Source organism: Rhamphochromis sp. 'chilingali', assembly GCF_963969265.1.
Source record: "Rhamphochromis sp. 'chilingali' genome assembly, chromosome: 8".
In the NCBI taxonomy this organism is placed as follows: domain Eukaryota; kingdom Metazoa; phylum Chordata; class Actinopteri; order Cichliformes; family Cichlidae; genus Rhamphochromis; species Rhamphochromis sp. 'chilingali'.
This window is the reverse complement of record NC_137935.1, coordinates 41,349,397-41,372,985: the sequence shown is the minus strand read 5'-3', so window position 1 is coordinate 41,372,985 and position 23,589 is coordinate 41,349,397. Positions and strand designations below refer to the sequence as shown.

The 23,589-nt window shown below is 43.0% G+C and overlaps 1 protein-coding gene across 1 annotated transcript in view; it reads left to right on the top strand.

Annotated features, from left to right (window-relative positions):
- Positions 1 to 23,589, top strand: part of LOC308400718 (chloride channel protein 2-like) — a 60,172-nt gene that overhangs the window by 17,540 nt on the left and 19,043 nt on the right. The window contains exons 5-12 of the mRNA XM_080888624.1: positions 5,781 to 5,909; positions 6,897 to 7,030; positions 9,619 to 9,693; positions 11,239 to 11,317; positions 11,791 to 11,916; positions 12,693 to 12,777; positions 17,095 to 17,196; positions 22,883 to 22,967. Of these exons, the coding sequence (XP_080744750.1) occupies positions 5,781 to 5,909; positions 6,897 to 7,030; positions 9,619 to 9,693; positions 11,239 to 11,317; positions 11,791 to 11,916; positions 12,693 to 12,777; positions 17,095 to 17,196; positions 22,883 to 22,967 (815 nt within the window). The remainder of the gene's footprint in view (positions 1 to 5,780; positions 5,910 to 6,896; positions 7,031 to 9,618; positions 9,694 to 11,238; positions 11,318 to 11,790; positions 11,917 to 12,692; positions 12,778 to 17,094; positions 17,197 to 22,882; positions 22,968 to 23,589) is intronic.

The window sequence follows — 23,589 nt, the reverse complement described above, 5'->3', positions numbered from 1 at the left end:
AATGGAATTAGACACTGGAGCAAACCATTAGATGTGGCACATATTGGAAAGGTTTTAGATTTACTTCTTAGTGATGGAGACCAATCTTAAACCAAGTTGACATAAAAAAAAATTTGGAATTTGACAAATGCCTGGCAGGAAACTTTGTGTTCAAGTAGATGCATTGGGAAAAAAGCTCTGTGATAGGGCAAAGCCAGACTGGGTAAGCATTTGAGAGAAACTAGAAACCACAAATAAATGGTAAAAAGCTTTGTTCTTATATAGCTTTAGCACTCATAGCACCTTAAACAACATGTTTCACACACGCTTCTTTTCCTACACGTAAGTTCTTTCTATCTATGTGTAACACTCACACTCAGACAAATGCATCAAAGGAGCAATTTGGGGTTCAGTATCACATTCCTCTAGTATTACAATTCCTTACCATCCAATGCCATGGCAGAGCAGCTTGACTCCACCTCCAGTGTACCTGGCCTGGTTTCCTGCACGCATAATGTAACGACCTTCGTTTTCCCCATCACTTCAGCCAAATCTCCTCTCAAGTTTTTTGACATATACACATATGGTAAGACATATGATGGTCTTACCAAAAATAAATTATTTATTCTCAATGATCCCAACTAAACCGCCACAAGATTGGTTCAGATCTCTAGATTCATGTATGTCCAAATTCCTTTGGAAAAATAAACCCCCACGTGTAAGCTTAAAAACACTACAAAAGACCAAGGATAAAGGAGGACTAGAACTGCCTAACTTTCAGCACTACTTCTTAGCCAACAGGCTTCAGTTTATCTCAGGATGGCTAAAACACACCCTCTTAGATGAACCTTGGCTAGATGTAGAACAAGCACTCTGCAATAATCTAGAGATCTCAGACCTACCATTTATCAGCTCAAACATCCAACGACATGAATGCTGTAAAAGCATCAACATCAGCTCTTCTCTGACAGCATGGTGGGAGTTTCTAAAATTGACGGCGTCTTCATTAATCCCATGCAAACGTACACCTGTCTGGAACAACCCTGACATATTACAAAACAATAATATGATAAACTTTTCAGATTGGAGTGATAAAGGAATCAAATATTTAGAACATATACTAGAAGGAACAGAATTTATTTCATTTGACGGACTAGTTACACAATATGGGATCAACAAGAAAAGATTTTTAGAATATCAACAAATTAAATCCATAGTAAAAAAGAAATTTAAACCGGGTCAAGTTGAACTACAAACACCACCAAGTGTGGTTCAATTTCTTACTCTTAAACCCCCCAAATTACTATCCAAAATATACAGAATGCTTTCTAAAACAGATGAATCAATATCACTTCCTATTGCAAAATGGGAAGCGGATTTATCAGTTAACTTAGACCTAAACTTCTGGTCTCAGATTTGCTTAAAAACCTTTCATCTAATTAGAAATCCCAGTCTTCAATTAATTCAATACAAAATATTACATAGAGTGCACTATACAGGTCATCGGATGTTCAAGATGGGCTTTACGTCTACCAACAACTGCTCACACTGCCAAACCAATTCACCGGACAATTATATCCACGCTCTTTGGTTCTGTCCACCAGTTCAGAAGTTTTGGCGCGAGATATGTGAAGACTTATCGAAGTGTCTGAAATGTAACATTCCAACTTCCCCCTTAGTGTGTTTGTTGGGCAGCTTAGATAATGTCACTTCAGAAAAGAATATCGCCCATATGGTTTTCACTGCCCTATGCATAGCCAAGAAAACAGTCCTCATGAACTGGAAAAATAAAAATAATCTTAATTCTAACCAATATAGAAATGATCTATTAGATTACATTAGTCTTGATACAGCCTCTGCCACCACATCAGATCAATTGCTCTGGGCTCCTTTGATCAGCTCCATCACCTAGTGGGGGTGGGGGGTCATAGTTTGGTCCCGCCTTCACTGTTGTGATTGGTGTGGGGGTAGGGACAGGCTTAGGGCGTCGGGGGGTTCCCCGGAGGCATCTTCCTTGGGGGGCTCAACCCGGGGTAGCGGTCATGTCCGGTTAGGGGCTCTGTTGGCTCTCAGGTGACTGTTTCCTCGCAGCTGCGTGTAGCGGGGCTAGGGGAGGGTCTGTGCTGACGGACGTGGGTTACTGACCTGGTAGCCTGGCTGCCCGTGGGTGGGTCCGGGATGGGCGTGAGGTTCTGGGGGCGCTCCGTCTCTGGGCTGGGACCCGGACCGGGCCTCGGGGGCTTGGGTCCTGGTTGGTGTGTTGCCGGGGTTGTGGGCGGGTGGGTGCATGGGGGCCCAGCCCTGGAGCAGGGTGCCGCCGGTGCGTCGAGCCACCTGGGGGGCTCTTCAACTGGTGGGGGAGATTGTCACATCTTGCAGGAGCTTTCCTCTCCTCAGGAGCTGCCTCTGCAGGAGGGGGAGATACAGGAGAGGTGGAGGAAGATCTCAGCCTGGGTGTTTATTGTCTTATGTAGTCTGGAAGATGAGTGGATGGTGGGGTGGGTGCAGTTTTCTCTGTGGTGGGGTTGGGTGGACTGTCCCGGGCTCTGTGGGGCCGGGCGGCGATGCTGCACTGGGCCCGGTCTGGATGGGCCTGGGCCCCCTTTCCCTGGCGCGTCGCGGAGTATGGGGGTGGCTACTGGGGTCAGCGGGGGAGCTGGCCCCAGGGAGGGGTCACTTGCCCCTCCCTTCCTTCCCTCCCCATCTCCAGCTGCCTCCCTCTTCCCGCTCCACCACAACCACCCACACATGCAGGGCCTTGGAGTAGGGGTATGTCACCAGGGTGCAGAGGAGGCTACCCCCCCCCCCCCCCCCCCCCCGTCCCCTTCTGGCTGCCTCTGCCTCAATTTTATCCCACAACTTAGACATTCACATTACTCACACTCTCATTACACATACATATAGGATCTTGGGGGTGGGCACGATACACGGACTCCAAATTACCATCAGGGTGTACACCCCACCCCTGGCATCGTTGCCCACCTCTCAATTTTAAATACACGTAGACATTGAGGGCTAGCAGGAGGGACTATGCGCTTACCTGCTGCTCTCTGGCAGGTAGCTCCATGCCCTCCTGGGTTTTAAATGCACCTTAGAACACACATGCATCAACATTACAATGAGCGGGTGGAGGGAGGTTCGGAGTCTTCTCTCACCCCCGTTCTCTGCGACCTGCTGGAGCAGGGGGGCTAGGACTAGGAGGAGGAGTTGGCCGTCCGACTGCGGTCTGGAGTGTGGAGCCTTCCTGCTGCTGCGGAGTCGGGGCGGTCTGCCTCCCCCCACCGCAGGGAAAAGGGAAACACCACCTGGGTCTGGGTGCAGTTCCCCCCTCCAGGGGCGGGGGCACCTAGACCCGGTTTGTAGAGTACGCTTGGGGAGTGTGATCGTGTGTACAACGTCTCTTTATGTCTGTCTCCACGTTGGTTGAGTGTGGAGTAAGTGCATATGAGAGCATGAGGGTGGGAATGGATGTTTGTATCTGTGTGTGCCTGTATGTCTGTGTCTATATGTCAGGTTGGGTGTCAGGCGCCACCTCTCTGGGGACATCTCAGGCCCTCCAAGGTTTGGAGGCCTATCTCCCCCTACCACCACTTCCCCTGCCAGTGGCGGACCCCCTCAGACATCGGTGCGTTGGTGGTTCTTTGTGTCCGGGGATGGGCGTCCAGGTACACACCGGCTCACTCCTTGGCGGCCGCTTATCGGGGCCTGGAGCCTGGGGCTCGCTTGGGCCACTTCGGAGGTGGGGTGCCCCCGGCCTCTCGGCCTGGGGCTTGGTCACTCAGGCGCAGCTGGCTGCCGGCGGAGCTCACGGGCGCGTCACTGCAACTCCCCCTGGCTTCTGCTCCGCGGCTGCTGAGTGAGCCCTCATCTGGGACTCTCCTCAGCTCTTTCCGGGACAGTGGCGCAGCTGCCCCTCTGTTGGTCTTCCTTGGTCTCTTGTGTTCTGGGGGCCTCTGGATGTCTGGAGTTTTGATCTCCTCCACACCTGCTTCACGCCCTGGAGGACGGGGCTGTGGCCCCCCCACACCCTCTAGCAGATTATTACATGAAGGAACCTTTTAAAAAAAACAAAAAACAAGCGCGTCCATGCTCACAGGTGTACACACGGGTGATCACACCCACAAACTACACCCTTTTTGGCTCCTACCTCAAAGCACACTGTGTTCTGTTGATCTTATGTGCTGCACAATAATGTTTAACATTTAGTATTTACTGTCATATTCCCATATATCATTGTGATGTTGTTTATTCTATTACTCTTGTTCTCTTCTGCTTGCTTTCTTTTTTCTTTCTCAGCAGGTGATCCAGGTGATTGATATATGCATTTTTTTTTCTCTGCCCGTTCTGTTGGTTTTTGTCTTTTGCCCTTCTCCCCCGTCCCTCTTCTCAGCTGTTTCTCTTTCCCTCTTTCTTTCTCCCCTTCTTTCCCCCAGTCAAGTCTGTCCCGTATTCAGTAAGTGAAAATAAAATAAACAATAAAAGGTGAATCAAATGGACCATTACGGCAAGGCTGGGATGGTCAGTTTGGTAAAGTAAATCCGTTGGGCATCTTTCTTTGCCTTTAGACAACAATTCTGATGGCAAAAGAGCCAAACGGGACAGGCCAAAAAAAAAAAAAAAAAAAAGACATATACATTTCTGCATTTCCTTTTTTCTCTCTGTACATCAGAGCACACATTGGAGGGGCATAGTCGATCAAAATGCAGAAACTCAGCAGTCCAAGGGGGGGCTTTGTCTGAGCCCCCCAATTTTGTTGGGCAGATGTATGTTATGATACGTGGGGCGATTGTGGCTCAAGAGTTGGGTGTTCGTCTTGTAATCAGAAGGTTGCCGGTTCGGACAGTCTTGGTCGTTGTGTCCTTGGGCAAGACACTTCACCTACCGCCTACTGGTGTTGGCCAGAGGGGCCAATGGCGCGATATGGCAGCCTCGCCTCTGTCAGTCTGCCCCAGGGCAGCTGTGGCTACAGCTGTGGCTACCAGTGTGTGAATGTGAGAGTGAATGAATAGTGGAATTGTAAAGTGCTTTGAGGTTTCTTGAAAAGTGCTACATAAATGCAATCCATTATTATTATACCTAGACTACCCAGCCATACAAAATCTATGTCTGACATACATGTAGATGCAGTTCTACATAAATATGTAAACAAAGGAGGCAAAAGCGAGGCTGCAGGGCAGGCCCACTAGCACAGCTAAAGAAAAAAAACACTGTTTCCTGTCCACATTAGATTCATAGCCAACAAAATTGACTGAAATACAGACTATAGTTCGGCTGTAAAATCTAGTATGGTAATCTATATTAAGTAAACTGAACTCAATTTTTCTCACGGTGTTATTAGAACTCAGTTACCAGTGTGTTTTATTCAAAAAAGCAAATCAAGCTCAGTAACTCTTTTTTGTGTGTTAAAGGTTCTCCAAGGGATAAAAACTAGAAGGTACAGTAGACAGGAATGAAAGAGGTATTTAACAGTGTAAAAAGGGAAAAAAAAGTTTGGTGTAAAGAAGTAAGTAAGTAATGAGAGCAAAGGGGACCAGGGAGGAGGAAAAATAAGTAAGCAAACTGTGCAAACCAGAAAGTTGAAATTAGACACCTGAACCTTTGAAATTCATCAGAAATGTCAAATCTCACAGGTTGAGAAATTCAAACACATTTCTCCGGCTGCGTGTTTTATACTTTCAGAAAGGGAAACTAACCTCGACCTGCCAGTTCCTGTTTTGTTGTATAGGTCTGTAACTGCACTGTAAATCTGTGAGGATGGTTTTACACATTGGGCCTGGTCTGTGTGGTTTGTGTGTCCACAGGACAGAAGTGGGTATATGGCAGACTGGACAGTAATGGGTTCCTGCAGTACCTGGGCTGGGTCGGCTATTCTGTTGCTCTCATCGTGTTTTCTGCCGGCTTCACCCAGATCGTCTCCCCACAGGCTGCTGGTATGTAAACAGATGTGGCAAAAGTACACACTTTCTTTACTTATGCAGAAGCACAGACACCAAAATGTAAAAAAAAAATACTCAACTACTGAAAAAAGTTCATTTCTCAAGTAAAAGTGAAAGAGTACTTGATCTCAAATGTACTCAAAGGAAAAAAGTAAAAGTATCTCTTTGAAGGATAATTCTACTAACCATTTTTGTACAAGGTAACTGAACCTTGTGCTATATTAATATACTGATGAAACAATACTACTATATAAGAATACAAATACTATTCAAAGCTAAATTCTACTTCCATTGACTGTGGTTAGTTTGATATGTAAGAAATAAAAAAATAATTTTCAGTTGGCCACATGGTGGCGGGTAACTTTGCCTCCACACCTGCACAACAAAATAAGAAAATTCAGTGGTTAAAGTGGGATTCAACAGGTGCAGGCACACTGGGATCTATGTAGTGTCTCGGCATATGAAAAGGAATCACAATTGTCAATAATTTCTAATGTAAGCTTCAGATTGTATTAGTGTACAGCTGAACTGCTGCTTTTTGTGGATGTACACAATTGAATTCAACAGGATCTTGGCTCATGTCCTTCCCCTACACTGACACTGTACTGCTTCCACTATTTTTATACAAGACATATGGTTTGGTATAAAGTTGGATTTCAGTGACTCTAAGCATCATCACCTTAAATTCAAATTCATCTCTGCTATACTTGATGTAACCTAAATCTAGCTAAAAGACTAGCTAGCAACTCATTGTGCGACAAACTGCACACATACATTTTTTATTCAAGTAAAAATCTCATTGAGATTCATTTTCAAGAGACACCTGGCATCATGTGTGATGTCTAGTACTTTTTCCATTAAAATAACATCTATAAATCTTGTCCATTGTTGTTCATTGTAATGTAAACAATAATCTTTTGGGGTCTAACAGAAAGTTTTGACAATCAGCCAGCTGTAAGAGTCCGTTGTTGTCCCCTACAGGTTCAGGGATTTCGGAAATGAAGACCATTCTACGAGGAGTATTACTGAAAGAATATCTCACCTTCAGGACCTTCGTGGCTAAAGTCATCAGTCTCGCTTTTGCCTTGGGTAGTGGTATGCCCCTTGGCAAAGAGGTAAAATAGATGCATACACACAAATCAGCTGCACACTCTTTAAATGTCTTCATGTACTGTTGTATGTTGCTGTGGGTAGGCGTCCATTTTCTGTGTCTGTCTGCAGTCACCATCCAAACCATCAAATTGGGAATAATTACTCAGTAGTTTGAAGGATCTAACATTCTAAGAGCTACATGTCTTTATCAGTGAGTTTTTGAGGGGCAAAATCCCATTTATTTATGATTTTCAACAAAATTGAAGCTGGCCCCAGGGAGGGGTCACTTGCCCCTCCCTTCCTTCCCTCCCCATCTCCAGCTGCCTCCCTCTTCCCGCTCCACGACAATCACCCACACATGCAGGCCTTGGAGTAAAGGTGTGTCACCACGGTGCAGGGGAGGCATCCCCCCCCCCCCCCCCCCCCCGTCCCCCGTCCCCTTCTGGCTGCCTCTGTCTCAATGTTATCCCACAACTTAGACATTCACATTACTCACACTCTCATTACACATACATATAGGATCTTGGGGGTGGGCACGATACACGGAGTCCAAATTACCATCAGGGTGTACACCCCACCCCTGGCGTCGTTGCCCACCTCTCAATGTTAAATACACTTAGACATTGAGGGCTAGCAGGAGGGACCATGCGCTTACCTGCTGCTCTCTGGCAGGTAGCTCCATGCCCTCCTGGGTTTTAAATGCACCTTAGAACACACATGCATCAACACTACAATGAGCGGGTGGAGGGAGGTTTGGAGTCTTCTCTCACCCCCATTCTCTGCGACCTGCTGGAGCGGGGGGGCTAGGAGGAGGAGTTGGCCGTCCGACTGCAGTCTGGAGTGTGGGGCCTCCCTGCTGCTGCGGAGTCAGGGCGGTCTGCCTCCCCCCACCGCAGGGAAAAGGGTAACACCACCTGGGTCTGGGTGCAGTTCCCCCCTCCAGGGGCAAGGGTACCTAGACCCGGTTCGTAGAGTACGCTTGGGGAGTGTGATCGTGTGTACAGCGTCTCTTTATGTCTGTCTCCACGTTGGTTGAGTGTGGAGTAAGTGCATATGAGAGCATGAGGGAGGAATGGATGTTTGTGTCTGTGTGTGCCTGTATGTCTGTGTCTATATGTCAGGTTGGGTGTCAGGTGCCACCTCTCTGGGGACATCTCAGGCCCTCCAAGGTTTGGAGGCCTATCTCCACCCACCACCACTTCCCCTGCCGGTGGCAGACGCCCTCAGACATCGGTGCGTTGGTGGTTCTTTGTGTCTGGGGGTGGGCGTCCGGGTACACACCGGCTCACTCCTTGGTGGCTGCTTATCGGGGCCTGGAGCCTGGGGCTCGCTCGGGCCACTTCGGAGGTGGGGTGCCCCCGGCCTCTCGGCCTGGGGCTCGGTCACTCAGGCACGGCTGGCTGCCGGCGGAGCTCACGGGCGCGTCACTGCAACTCCCCCTGGCTTCTGCTCCGCGGCTGCTGAGTGAGCCCTCATCTGGGACTCTCCTCAGCTCTTTCTGGGACAGTGGCGCAGCTGCCCCTCTGTTGGTCTTCCTTGGTCTCTTGTGTTCTGGGGGCCTCTGGATGTCTGGAGTTTTGATCTCCTCCATACCTGCTTCATGCCCTGGAGGACGGGGCTGTGGCCCCTCCACACCCTCTAGCAGATCGTTACATGAAGGAACCTTTTAAAAAAACAAGCGCGTCCATGCTCACAGGTGTACACACGGGTGATCACACCCACAAACTACACCCTTTTTGGCTCCTACCTCAAAGCACACTGTGTTCTGTTGATCTTATGTGCTGCACAATAATGTTTAATATTTAGTATTTACTGTCATATTCCCATAGATCATCGTGATGTTGTTCATTGTATTGCTCTCGTTTTCTTCTGCTTGTTTTCTTTTTCTTTCTCAACAGGTGATCCAGGTGATTGATAGATGGATTTTTTTTTGTCTGCTTATTTAGTTTTTGTTTTTTGCCCTTTATCCCCGTCCCTCTTCCCCGCTGTTTTTCCCCCTCTTCCTTTCTCCCTTTTCTTTTCCTCATTCAAGTCTGTCCCGTATCTAGCAAGTGAAAAAATTTTTTTATAAAATAAACCATAAAAGGTGAATCAAATGGACCATTACGGCAAGGCTGGGAGGGTCCATTTGGTAAAGTAAATCCATTGGGCATCTTTCTTCGCCTTTAGACAATAATTCTGATGCAAAAGAACCAAACGGGACAGGCAAAAAGAAAAAAAAATTGACGTTTTGATCCACATTCTACTGTTGCTGACTTGCACGTTTTCAGTGAGTCACAGCATTAAGACACCACCACGAAGAGACAGCCCTTTTAATATGGAATGACAGCTTTAAGATATCCAAATAAAGAGTAAAGATCCCTCAGAAGACAGGCTTACACTCGGACCACATCTGGTCCTCAGAAACCCACACAGAGTAAATCGAAGCAAAGTGCTGGAACACCATTGTGCTTATATGAAATTTAAATTTAAATTAGATTTTCACCTGAGATCACTTCTCATATTCTGCAACTGGCATAAAAACCGCAACATGTGTATGTGTAACTGTTGACAGACCGTCAAACAGCAGCTAGAGAACCTGTTTTATGCCTTTATTTTTTCCTTCTGTCAGGCTCCCTTTGTACACATCGCCAGCTTGTGTGGCGCTCTCCTCTGCAAGTTTCCTGTGTTTCGAGGAATCTATGAGGTGAGTCTTACATCTTTTTCTTTCTCATGTTTTATTGAATTCATCCACTGTTGATTTTATTTTTTTTTAATGCTTTGCAAATGTCTTACACATATTTTTGCCTATAAAATACCAACAGTCATATTTCTATTCAGGCACTAGTGAACTGTCTCAGAGATGTACAATTATGGTTGGAGAGAAACTTATGGAGAGAAATTATTTTATTTGGGCATCCCAACCCATTTGACGGGTATGACAGTGCTTGGTGTGACTTTTGACTGTGCTTTAAAATTTAATAAACAGATCAGCTCTGTTGTTAAGACAAGTTTCTTTCAACTGAGTCTCCTCAGCAGGGTGAAGGCCTGCCTCCAACCACACGGCTTAGAGACAGTAATTCAGACTTTCATTTGCTCTCATCTCGATGATTGTAATTCTTTACATGCTGGCTCTGCTCAATCTTTACCTCATCACCTCCAAGTCGATCAAAATGCAGAAGCTCGCTTTTTCACGGGAAATAAGCAGTGTGATCATATTGCAGCTATGCTGGCCTCCGTAGACTGGCTTTAGTGACTGTTTCTATTTAAAGAATACTTTGTGTAACCTTTTGTTGTTTAAAAACATGGTATGTAAATATACTTTGACTTGACTTGATTCATCGGTCAGTGTATACAGTGGCTAAATACAAAAGCATTTCATATCTATTTCATACTGTGCGCACAATATCAAAGAATACAAGCAGAAGTGTAGCTTCCAAAGTCGTGATGAATTTCTGATGATGATTGAGGAAACATAGTCTGTGTATAAGCTGAAAACTGATTCAGAAGCAATCTATGGTTTGGTGAAGATTTTAGCTATAATTTGCATGCTCTTTGAAGAATAAATGAATCTACCAGTGTTGATCAGCTCCAATGCCTTCTCTGGAACACCACGAGATTCTGACAAATTTAGTAAAACCACAATGACAAAACTGACTAAACACAGGAGAAAACACAAACACAGACTAGACCTGAGAGAAATAGGAGGACAAGAAAAAGTTGATAACTAACAATATCAAAATGAAAACATAAACTAGGCAAAAGTATATCCAGACTAAAAACAAGAGCAATTTCAAAATAGCTGGGAGAAAAGCCAGGATCATGACAAACAGATGTGCCAAAAAAGCTTCATTGTGTGGGGGTAAGAAAGTATAACATACTATGGCTATAAACTTGTGTGCATCAGTTTCATGTTTTATACTTGGACTATGTTACACTCCATTGTCCCTTTTAAATAAAGAATTATTATTAGTATTATCATATTTTACAATTTTATTTTTCGAACCTTTTTACCTTCAAAGCGAAAGAAGATACAATTTCATACAGCATATCTTTGAGCAGAGAATTACCGCTATTCATAGTAAACACTTAAAATGGTCTTCCACCTTCTTACGGTTACATTGTAATTGTAGCTAATTTAATGTAGTCTAATCTATCCAATATTGCCTAAATGGTGAGTAGGTTATTTATTTCTGTATTCCACATCTATTTATTCTAAAGCTGAAATGTAATCACTTCCGTGTGATTTCAGAATGAGTCCAGGTACAGAGAGATGCTAGCAGCAGCCTGTGCTGTGGGAGTAGGCTGCGTTCTTGCTGCGCCCGTAGGAGGTGAGGTTCATCAAATGTGACGTGGTAACACTCCGAAGTAAGCTAAATCTGCAAACACTGTTAAGGCTTTAAGTTGAGCAGTGTAATATATAACATGTAATATGATAAGCTTTATGTTGCTGAAATCTGTGGAGCAGTTTCAGTAATGTTTCACAAGCTATCTTGTAATTGAGGGTTTCTTTTTTCACGCCTATGTATCAGTGCCAATTTCTTCAAGTTCAAGATTTTTTTGAGCCTCTCTTGTTAAGTCATGTATATATACAGCTCGCCATGAGCAAATCTATCCAAGATGAGCTGGAAGTAAATGACACTGAGATCTGAGTGAAGATGCTGGCTAGCAAATTCAACAGACAAAAGAAAATATTGTTCTTCAGCACAAGTGCAAGACGGGTTTTTGAAAAGTCAGTGTAAGTTTCAGAATATTTTAAAAGTCAGTTCCAATGCTCATGCCTTGCGTTGTTTGTGTGTTTCAGGTGTGCTCTTCAGTATTGAAGTAACATTCACATTCTTTGCTGTGAGGAGCTATTGGAGAGGGTTTTTTTCCGTCACCATCGCTGCCTTCTTTTTCAGGGTATTGGCTGTGTGGTACAAAGACGAAGGTATGACTGTGTGGCCAGATGTTTTTACCAGGTGTTTTAAGGAATTCACAATGTCACACCTTTTAATACTAAAAACAGCATTGATCATTAAATGAAACCTTACTGCTTTCATAGATACAACAGCGCTAATTTATGTTGAATGAAATTGCAGGCTGTTTGCAGTTATGAATTCAGGAAAATGTGGACTCAAAGCTTGTTGGGACTTATGAATTCCTAATTTGACAGATGTAGTCTCTTTAAAAATGTCAATTTAAAAAGTAAATCACCAGACCCTGAACACAGAACGCATAAACAAATGAAGATGTGTCTCCACGTTACTAATACATGTAGCTGTGATTTGTATATTGATGGTATATTTAAGAGACAAGTCAAAGTAAACGCAGCAAAATGAATCACAGTGGAGCTGCAAGTTTCAGTTTCTAGTGTTCTTCCCCCATTATTTGTGTAGTATGATCAAACATGGCTAGGTTTTGAGGTTTGCTCAGTACTTTCTCAATAAACTTCAGCAGGATCATTTTTTATGCATTCACCTAACAAATGATAGATTACCTAATTTGTTTTTGGGACAAGACATACACCACATGCCTGTTGCATCAGAAAGAGCTGTTCACAATGCTCAGCCTGAAACTAGCTTTACTCTCCATTTTCCATCAGTTATTCAACATCTGTAATACCTAATGTTATTGCTAAAGTTTGGATACTTGCACCTCGAAGTTTTGATGACTATTCAGTGATACACTAGCTTGTCCTCTTGGTTTTGCTTTCTCTTGCACCAGAGACCGTCACAGCCCTTTTTAGAACCCATTTCCAGGTAGACTTTCCCTTTGACCTCAAGGAGATGCCTGCCTTCGCTTTGCTTGGGTAAGTTTCCATCTCTAAACTTGAAATGCAAAAATTTGCTTTAAAAATAGTAAAATTGAAAAATACCCACTAGTTCCAACTCATCAGCTAAGCATCAGGAAAAAGATGTGCATATGAAATACTTTTTGTTGACTGAGGTTTTTAGCAGTCATTTAAAAGCCATTTGTTCTGAAAGATATTCCAACATATTATGATTGCCGCATATATTCTGATATTATTAAGGAGCACTACTTAAGTAGGTTTGATTCAGTTTTATTTATGTATTCACAACAACAGTCACCTCAAAGTGCTTTATATTATGAGGTAGAGACCCTACATTAACAGAGAGAAAACCCCAGCAATCAGATGACCTGCTGCGAGCAAGTGCTTGGCAAGAGTGGGAAGAAAAAACGTCCTTTTAACAGGAAGAAACCTTCTGAAGAACAAGTCTCAGAGAGGGCAGCCATTTCCTGCTGACTCTTTGGGGGTGAGGGGAGAGCGTAAAGTGATGTTGAAGTGACATCTTTTATAAGTAAATTTGGACTGAAGGCTTTGTTTTGTAATGCCAGGCTTTGACCTTTTTTCATGTCTATTATACTTTATGTCACAGTTTGGCATGGCAAACCGTGGGGGGTGTGGGGAAGGAGGACCCAGGCGCGGTGCTCTATGTACAAGCAGTGCGTTTATTTACAGTGATGGAACTGATACACAACAATAACACATCCCCGTGTGCTCCCGACTTCCACTCCGTGTCTTCTCCCAGTGTTTGTGCTCATGTGTCTGCTCCCTCGTGCCAGTGCACTCTGTGACTGCTGCCCTCTCATCCAGCAATCCGTCCTGGGAAAATAGAGGCAGTAGTTAGCACCCTCAGTTCACTTGGCAAGCTCACACTCACAAACAGACCAGCTGAAGAACTGACGGGAAGTCTCACGAAATGATCCCGTGTCGGTGGGAGCTCCAAGACTCTCTTAAGTAGCTCCCCCGACGAGGCCTGATCAGCAGCAGGTGTGTGGCTTCGGGTATGGCCAGTCCGCCAGCAGGGCCACACCCACCAGGCCTGAAGGCGCCCGCAGAAACACATACACACACATACAAGCAGGGATAACGAGGGACGGCAATACAAAATATATATTATAATATTAGTCCATAACTGCTCAGGGATCCTGGGTCGCTCAGACCCAGGATCCCTGACACTTTATATTTATACGTTTAGTGTGACATCAGTAAGACCTCAGTATACGGGCTATTTATAGTCCAAATGTGGTTCCTGTGGATCTTTTCGACTCAAAACTAAGACTAATTTTAGACGTTTAATATTCCTGCATGCATAGGCTCTGTAGTCACATGTTTTCAGAGGCATGTTTTCTGTAGGGAAACAGTTATGTGTTGAATGCAGAGTGATCAGCATACAGTGATACAGCATACAGGGAGGGGCTACTTGCCATGTCCAATGTCTCCACCGCAGGGAAAAGGTGTTACGGTCATTGGGGGGACTCAAACGCAGGACTACTTGCTCAAAGGAAGAACAGAGGGTTTTATTCACAAACACCAGGTGAAGTGTGTGACAGTGACTAAGTGCTATATACAAGCGTGCAGGGATTAGGGCTCCAGGGAATCCACAGTGAAAAGCAGGGGATCACTATCACTCCTCTTCAGTCTCTCTTGGCGTCTCACCAGTCATCCATTCTTCTCTCGCACCAGAAACTCTGGACTGTGACAAAAGGGTAACATCTCCTGGGTCTAGGTGTGGATTCCCCTTCTAGGGGCGAGGGTACCTTGTATAGAGGCTGTTTGTGGAGTGTGATTGTGTGACAATGTCCATTTGTCTTTACGTTGGGTGAGTGCTGAGTAATTGTATATGTGTGCATGCAAGTTTGTGTCTGTGTCTATATGTCAGGTCGGGTCTTAGACTCCGCCCCTCTGGCAACACCTCAGACTCTCCAAGGTATGGGGGCACACTCCCGGCCTGGCGCCCGTGGCTCGGTCAGGCTCCAACCGGGGGTGGGGGGCTCAGTCCACTCTGGCACAGCTGGCTGCCGGTGGATCCCGCGGGCAGGCCACTGCAACCCCCTCTGGCCTCTGCTCCGTGGCTGCTGAGTGACCCCTCGTCTGAGGCTCTCCTAAGCTCTTCCCAGGAGGCTGGCACAGATGTCCCTCCTCAGCTCCTCCTTGGGCTCCCACACTCGGGGGCCTCTGGATGTCTGGGGCCTGGATCTCCTCCATGCCTGTTTCATGCCCTGGGGGACAGGGCTATGGCTCCCCACTAGCACATCGTTACATGGAGAAACTTTTTGAATACAACCGTGCTGATCCACACAGGTGTTCACAGACACAAACTACATCTTTCTTGGCTGCTGCCTCACAGCACACTGTGAGCTGTCCGTCTTGACTGCTGCACAAAAAACTTTGAAAATTCAGTATTTACTGTTATTTACGCTTAGCTAGGTTAAGTGCTAAGTGGGTTGCAGTAGTGTTGTGTTTAATATGTTGCTCTCTTTTTGTTTGTTTCTCTTTTTTCATTTTTTTTCTCTCAACCGGTGATCCGGGTGATTTTTTTAAAGTGTCCTCTCTCACTGTCCCTCTTCCCCTCTGTTTTTTCCTTAGCCTCCCTCTCTTTCTCTCTCCCTGTCCTATTCCCCGGTCATGTCTGTCCCATCTGTAATAACTTAATAAAATACAATAAAATAAAATAATAATAACAAATGTTGAAATGGACCAATACAGCAAGGCTGTGATGATCCACTTGGTAAAGTAAATCCGTTTGGTATCTTTCTTGGCCTTCACACAAATATTCTGACAGCTAAAGAAACAAACAGGGCAGGAAAGAAAAAGGAAGGAAGGAAGTGTGCAGCTGCGTGGTGGATTAGGAGCAGAAACATCCCCAGCTTCTTACAGCCAGTTTACAAATGTGCACATCAACAAAGACCGTCAATCAGATAGTCAAGGTTATATATACACTTGCAAACTTCTTGTACTTTCTGTCACAACTTCTCTCAGTCCTACTTCCATCACAAACATACTCGCTTCCTATTACACAGTTCTTCACAATAAAACACGATAACAACCTTACTAAATTAAAAATGAACCACACATAAAGCAAATGCACTTTTAAATGTATTAAACACATTGTACTCCTTTGGCAATAATTACAGATTCTTTCTAAATACTTTAACCATTACTGTTTTACATTTTAACATGGATTTCAATGTGGTTAATATCTATTTATAACAGTTTTAACCGGTTACAAAAAAATCAGTTGATTCCCAAACCATAAAGTAATGCTTATCTGTGCCCAGGAAGCACTGTTGCTGTCTGAAGCTCAGTAAGGCCAAACACAGTCAAGTCAGGAACTTGTGCATAAAACGTGAAGTGTTATGCACAAAGATAAAACTTTTAGATATTTTGTTTTACATTTCAGTTCATAAGTGCACAGTCTGATTTACAGGTACAAAATATTTATGACCTGAATTTGAACCCATATGAAGAAAAAAAAAATCACACAACGTATTAGTTTTTCCAAAAATATATAAACTGAATTTTAAAAACTTACATTTTCTAATAGACACTTTTCAAATTGTGAATTGTGTATAATACACATGAAAATGAAATACAATTATTAGCAAATCTCAAATCAATATTTTATTCACAATATAACATTGAAAGTTATCAAATGTTATATGTATATATGTTAATATTTCATGAAACATGTTTCTTTTTTGGGTGGTTGGTTTTTGGGTGTCACTGTATGGGTAAACTGTTGTGAGGCATGACTCATGGGTGGGTATTACGCAGTACATGTGGGTGCACTCACCTGTTCACCTCGCCTGGTGTTTGATGAGGAAAAGGATAGGGTGAGCATGGGGTGAAACCTTCTGCTGACTGCAGTTTGATTCAGTGGGTTGATGTCGCAATTTGGTGTGATAATTGGTGCAGCATTCTGTTGGTTTGTAGTTTGGTATGTTTGTGCAGTCTGTGCATTTGTGTGTTTTGTATCCCATGTACTGATTCATGGTTTGGACAGTGTAATGGTTAAATTAATAGAACAAACTCAGAATGGCATTTGATGTGTTTATTGGTGTGTTGTTTAGCCATTGGTTATGGAGTAGCTAAGCAATAGCTTATGTTGAAGTTGATAGCAGCTATAATTCTCAATTCCCGTGGTTGGAAAAACAAGTGATTAGTTTAGATTAAGAATTAAAAGATCTCATCCAGGCAGTTTCTCTGATGTGAAGATGGGCAGAGGTTCTGCAAAACCGCAGAACAAGATTTAGTCCCTCAATATAAAAATCATATTTCTTAATGTCTTCAAGGCATTAACTTTTTTCTCTTTTTCTGCAGTATTATCAGTGGTTTTGGTGGGGCTTTGTTTGTCTACCTAAACCGACGGATTGCCCTGTTCATCAAGAAACAGAAGCTCTTCAACACATTCCTCATGAAAAAGTAAGTTGGGATTTTTTTAATATGAGGCAGTGAATGCAAAGCATTGTTGCAAATTTATGACAAGCATGTTAACTTGTCAGGAAAACTGATGCAGCCCATCTGCTTCAGTCTGCAGTCAACATGTTGTGCATTCAGACATGTTTTTCTGTAGACCTTTCTCTTTTTCATACCATTCTCTTTGAACCCCACAGATGTTTGTGTGGTTTAGTTCTATTACGTCAGCAGTTTCTGAAACACTCAGACTATGCCAGTCAAATTTTTTTAAGGAATTAAAAAATAAATAAATTCAGTATTCATTTACCGTAATTGTCGGGCTATAAGCTGCTACTTTTTGCACAAGCTTTGAACCCTGCGGCTTTTAGTCAGGTGCGGCTTTTCTATGGATTGTCTATGATTTTTGTGATATCGTAAGACGATTTGTTTTGTTTGTTCCGCTGTTGTACGGCACTACATTGCCTGGCGGAAGGATCGGGGTTCAAGAGTGGTATGTTGGTCACATGTCCGTCCGCCAGGCAACGTAGTGCCGTACGAAGTAGCGCGAAAAACAAACTTCAAAGTAGCGCTACGCGTTCAGCGGGAGGCGTGGATACTAATGTGCCACAAACAGGACTTTAATATCACCAACCATTCCCATGTTATTACGGTGTATCCATATAAATGGCCCACCCTGTACTTTTCAACTTCTTCTGTGTAAATGTCAGCTTTCAACAGTTCTGCACTTTTGTTTTCAGGTGAAAAATTCTGTATTTTCCAGCTCATTTAACATTTTTAACTTAACATTCAGCTATCAGCATCCACACTTCCATTTGATAAGAAAATGCATTTTATAGTTTCACTTGTAATTTACTCTTAATTTAACTACGTAACTCTAGAAGCCTGCACAGCACAGTCAGACATAATAAAAGGGACCCAACGTTGAAGCATAGGCTGAGACTTTAGGAAAGCATTTCCTGAAGCCTCCTAATGTTAGCCCACTTTACCCATTCCAAAACTAGTGTTGATGTGTGTTCACCGGGCTATATCCAGGTTTCATCATCATCATCATCATCGTTTATTTGTATAGCACTTTAAGAACACACCAGGCAGACCAAAGTGCTGAACAACACAGATCAAAACAACAACCAAATTAAAAATACCATAAAATCATTACATACAATAAAATAAATAAGAAGGTGTCAGTTTCCTACAGAGTTAAAAGCCAGGGAATAAAAATAGGTTTTCAATCTGGACTTAAAGACCTGGGCCCTATTTCAGGAAGCCGGTTTAGAGCAAAATCTGAGTAAGTATACCCTGAGTTAACGAAAACTCTGGGTTTTCGGTTTCACAAAGCGAGTTTAGATTAATTCTGAGTGAGTTACTATGACGACACACTCCGTGAAGCTAACCTGCCCCCTAGCAGGTTTACTTCAACTAACCCTGACCTTCTCCGCCTCTTTGTCAGAAACCTGACTGTAGGAAGTGTCAGACATGGCATGCCCCTTCCTTGAAGAGCCAGTAGATGTTGAAGCCCAAATTCTCCGCAGAGCTCTCCGCCGGGAGAGAGTGATTAGAGCGCATTTGGACATTTTATCATTTCCTGATGATTTCCTGTGTGAACGTTACCGTTTTTCAGCACAATCTATAATTGATTTGAATAACATCCTCAGGCCTAATATTGCTCATGTGACACATCGCGGACATTCTCTCAGTTCTGTACATATTATTTGTATTGCACTTCAGTTTTTTGCAAACGGGAGCTTTCTGTATAATATTGGTGACGCTGAGCACGTTTCCAAGGCTACCGTCTGTCGGGCAGTCAGGAATGTTACAGTTGCACTGAAACGTCTCCTGTACTCGTCTGTGGTGTTCCCCGGTCATAGACCCACAAGATTTATCAAAGAGGGATGCCACAAAATTGCAGGTAGCAGGATGACCAAAACTTAATGTATGATGTGGTGATACTTGAACTACTACTTAAATTTTACATTTATTCTCACGGTTCCCAGGCGTGATTGGCTGTATAGATGGCACTCACATTCCAATCATTGCTCCTTCAGTAAATGAAGGAGACTATGTGAACAGGAAGTCTTTCCACAGCATTAATGTGCAGGTACATAGTTCCCTGTAGCATTTCAAACTAACAAATTATTTCATTATAGTAATCGATGCTAATTTGTGTTCTCTGCACTGTGAAGATCATATGTGATGCTGCCAACATTATCACAAATGTGGAAGCCAACTGCTCAGCCTCTGTGAGTGGTGGTGGTGGAGGACCCCCACCTGTTTTTCAGGCCTCCGCTTTTTTTCTGTTGGCTATAACGGGTCACATTTGAGCATACAGAGTAAGCAAATATGTACTTGTAATGTGCTCAGATAATTTCAATAAGTGCTTACAGAGGGGAAATTAATGTAGCCTCTAACTGCAATTGATTTACATGGGACAAACAGACCAAGCACTATGGCTCATAATACAATTACACCTTACCTGTTTGGACTATATTTTTATATTTCATTTTTACTTGCTGCCAGGAACGTTTGGGGCCTGTTGGGTTGCACCTGCGCTCACATCACATCACAAAATCAAATGTATGAAATAAAAAATAAAATAAAATATAATAAAATAATGTGTTAAATGGGTGGAAATCCCTAGATCAATGTTTAAATTAACACTCACGCATTGACTCTGTCGGCCATGTTTTGCCATGCATGCTCCCTTTCTTTTGCAGCTGAGGCTGTGTTACTTTTTTTCCGCAAAATTTGCATGTTATCGCCCACCCCCGTGACATCACGCTCCAAAGCCCTATACTGCCATCAGAATTTCGGCCTCAAGCGCTGTAAAATACAGTGACCGCGCCTTCTTTCCCTCCATCTCCATGGTGACTCGCTTAATCTGTACTCCACTAATCAGGGCTTTATGTATCCTCGTGTGCGCGCTTAACTTGGGGTTAAAGCAACTCCGCGTTGATTGAACTAATTGTTATCAGCCTTTCTGAAACCGAATATTCCGAGTTGGACAGTTCGGGGTTACTCAACCCTGAGTATCGTTTTTCACTCTGAGTTTTCTAAACCGGCTTCCTGAAATAGGGCCCTGCACTGATGACGCTTGTCTAATTTGGAGGGGAAGGTTATTCCAGAGCATCGGAGCCGCAATTGAAAAGGCTCGGTCTCCTCTGCATTTCAGCCGCGACTTAGGGACCGACAGCAGCAGCTGCTCAGCTGAACGGAGCGAGCGGGGAGGAACATGTGGCTTCAGCAAATCAGATAAATAGACAGGAGCCAGACCATTTAAAGATTTAAAAGCCAATAAAAGGACTTTAAAACGAACCCTAAATTCAATAGGAAGCCAATGCAAGGAAGCCAGAACCGGAGTGATGTGATCGAATTTCCTACTACCGGTTAAAAATCGCGCCGCCGCATTTTGAACTAACTGCAGGCGTGACAAGGTGCCCGACCCAACCCCTATTAAAAGGGAATTACAATAGTCCAGACGTGAGGTGATAAAAGCATGAATAAGAGTTTCCAAATTGGGTTTGGAAAGGAAAGGCTTGACCTTCGACAGGCGTCTGAGGTGATAAAAAGCTGATTTCACCACCCCACTTACATGACCTTCAAAAGTAAGCGCAGAATCAAGTTTAACACCAAGATTAGTGATTGAACTTTTCAGATGAGAGGTCAAATCATCAAAATCAACATCTGGAGAATCAGTAGAACGATGCGGGCCATATAAAATTACTTCCGTTTTGCGACCATTAAAATTCAAAAAATTATTTGCCATCCATAATTTAATATCGCTAAGACAGTCAAGCAGTGATTGACATGGGGAGGTATCCAAATGACTAAAAGGTAAGTAAAGCTGACAGTCATCGGCATACAAATGAAATGACACTCCGTGTTTACGAAAAATCGCACCAAGGGGGAGTAAATACAGCGAGAAAAGTAATGGCCCAAGGATAGATCCCTGGGGCACACCCCAAAGCAGAGGGGCCACAGAGGAAGCGGCCAGCCCCAGCTTGACACAAAAACTCCTTTCGGAAAGATATGATTTTATCCATGACAATGCCAGATCACAAATTCCCACACAGTGATGTAAGCGGGAGATCAGCAGGTCGTGGTCCACTGTGTCAAATGCAGCTGTCATATCCAATAACACAAGCACAGCATATTTACCACGATCAGTAGCAACAAGAATGTCATTCATAACTTCATACATCTGGCTATTGATTTCAAGAAGTTCAAGAATATGGAGGTAGTCCTCCTCCTTCATTATTCCACTCACTTTGTATAATGTACCAGTACCACTGGCAGCAAAACTACTGTACAGAGCCCCTCTGATGACATGGTCCAAAAAATAAATATCTTGTGGCCGCAAAATACTACTTCGTGGGCACGAAATGGGTATAACATGCCCACGAAATACTTATTTGTGGCCACGAAACACGTGACTGATAACCGTGATCCTTCCCAGGCCCTTGCAGTTGGTTGACAATAAAATCTATGTAAAGCAACTGGGCCTTCAATATCCTGTTTAAATGTCTCTCCATAATAATGGTTCCTTGCATTGCCAGGCTTTTCAAAATGCATTTGTAGCTCATCCCCAGCCTAAAATAAAACTCAATCATACTGTCCACAGTGCATAGGTTTAGCCTACTCTTATGCTTATGTCTCTACGCAGCTGTCCAGGAATTGTATCAATATGATGTGCGCACGTTATCTATTTCGTTGCCACAAATGCGTAATTCGTTGCCACGTTATACCCAATTCATGCCCACAAATTAGCATTTCGTGCGCACGTTATGCCTATAATACTACTACTAAATACCTATAATACTACTTCGTGCCCTCGAAATAGTATTGCGTGGCCACAAATAAGTATTTCGCGGGCACGTTATACTATTTCGAGGGCATAAAGTAGTATTTTGTGGCCACAATTTATTTACTTTTTGGACCATGTCATCAGAGGGGCTCCGTACAAAACAGACCCAGGGCATGTTTGACAGTTGGTGCAGTTCACATTAACTCCTTCAAACATACCGCTCGTCATTATAGCCAGCCAGTTCGATGTTTGGTCATCAGAAATTAATACTTTTCTCCATAAGGCTTTTGGCTTGTCCATGTGGTCAAGCTATAGATTTCAGTTAAGCTACCAAGAGTCTAGTCGAAGTTCAACTGTTAAAACACATTCGACCAAATATTAATAGGGGCATATGTATATTTGTGTCTCTGCATACTTTCGATCCTATGTGTATTAGAGAAAACCCCAAACACATTCAAACCTGTGCACAAAATTCCAGTTTCTTATATTCATTTAAAAGGAATAAATGACAAATCATAGATTGACAGAATGATATGGTAAAGCTCTAAACTCCACATGCATAAATACATTGAGCTGCTGACATGTGATTGGATAATTTGAGATTTGCCTTAAAAATAATTTTCATAGGTATACCCAGCAAGGTGGCCTGTAAGTGTATTATTTTAAGTTAAACAAACTTGAGTAAATAAAGGAAAAAATGTACCTATAAAAATAAATATAATATAGTGATTGGCTTCACGTTGCTTTTTCACCCATGCGTGAATAACTATGGTTTTCTCAGTAACTGTTAGACATGCATTATTCCCTGTTTATTGTTTTATGTTATTGTTTTAAAGCATTTCATTGTTTTACCCTTGCTTACTTGTTCTTTCTGTTATATATCTATGTTCTTAGATGTCTTGTGTATCCAGTGATGGTCTCTTTCCTCATTTCGTCACTATTGTTTCCTTCTGGTTTTGGACAGTTTATGGCTGGAGAGGTAGGTTCACAAAGCCCATGAACCATATATTATTTTTATTACATATACTCATCACTCTACAGTTATTACAGTAGACATCAAAGAATTCTTTAAAAAAAATATGCAGGGCTTTTTCTCTTTATTCTAATTAAGCTAATTTTGAAATGTATCTAAAGATGGTTTACATATCATACATGTTGTATGGTTTGAAAACAGTCTTTATCCATCTTAAATCATTTAATTATTGATATACCAAATTATTGATATATCAATAAGACTTAAAATTCAGCCTGTTCTTGTTAAATTGAAGTCATTCATTATATAATAAAATACATCATCAACTAACTCAAAAAAATGAAAAAAATTTCTGTGGATTACACATCATGGAAATGCTAATGTTAAATAAAAGGATAATATTGAAACCATTAGAAATTATCTTCTAGGGTTTCAAGCCAAACACTGAATTTTGAATGAAATATGTCTGTGAAGGTTCTCAGTCATCCAGGTCATCGTAGTCAAAGGAGCTTGCATAGAAAAGCGTCTGGACTTCTTTAAGTTGCTTGAAGACGTTTCACCTCTCATCCAAGAAGCTTCTTCAGTTCTAAGGTCAAATGGTGGAGAGTCCCAGATATAAACCTAGTGG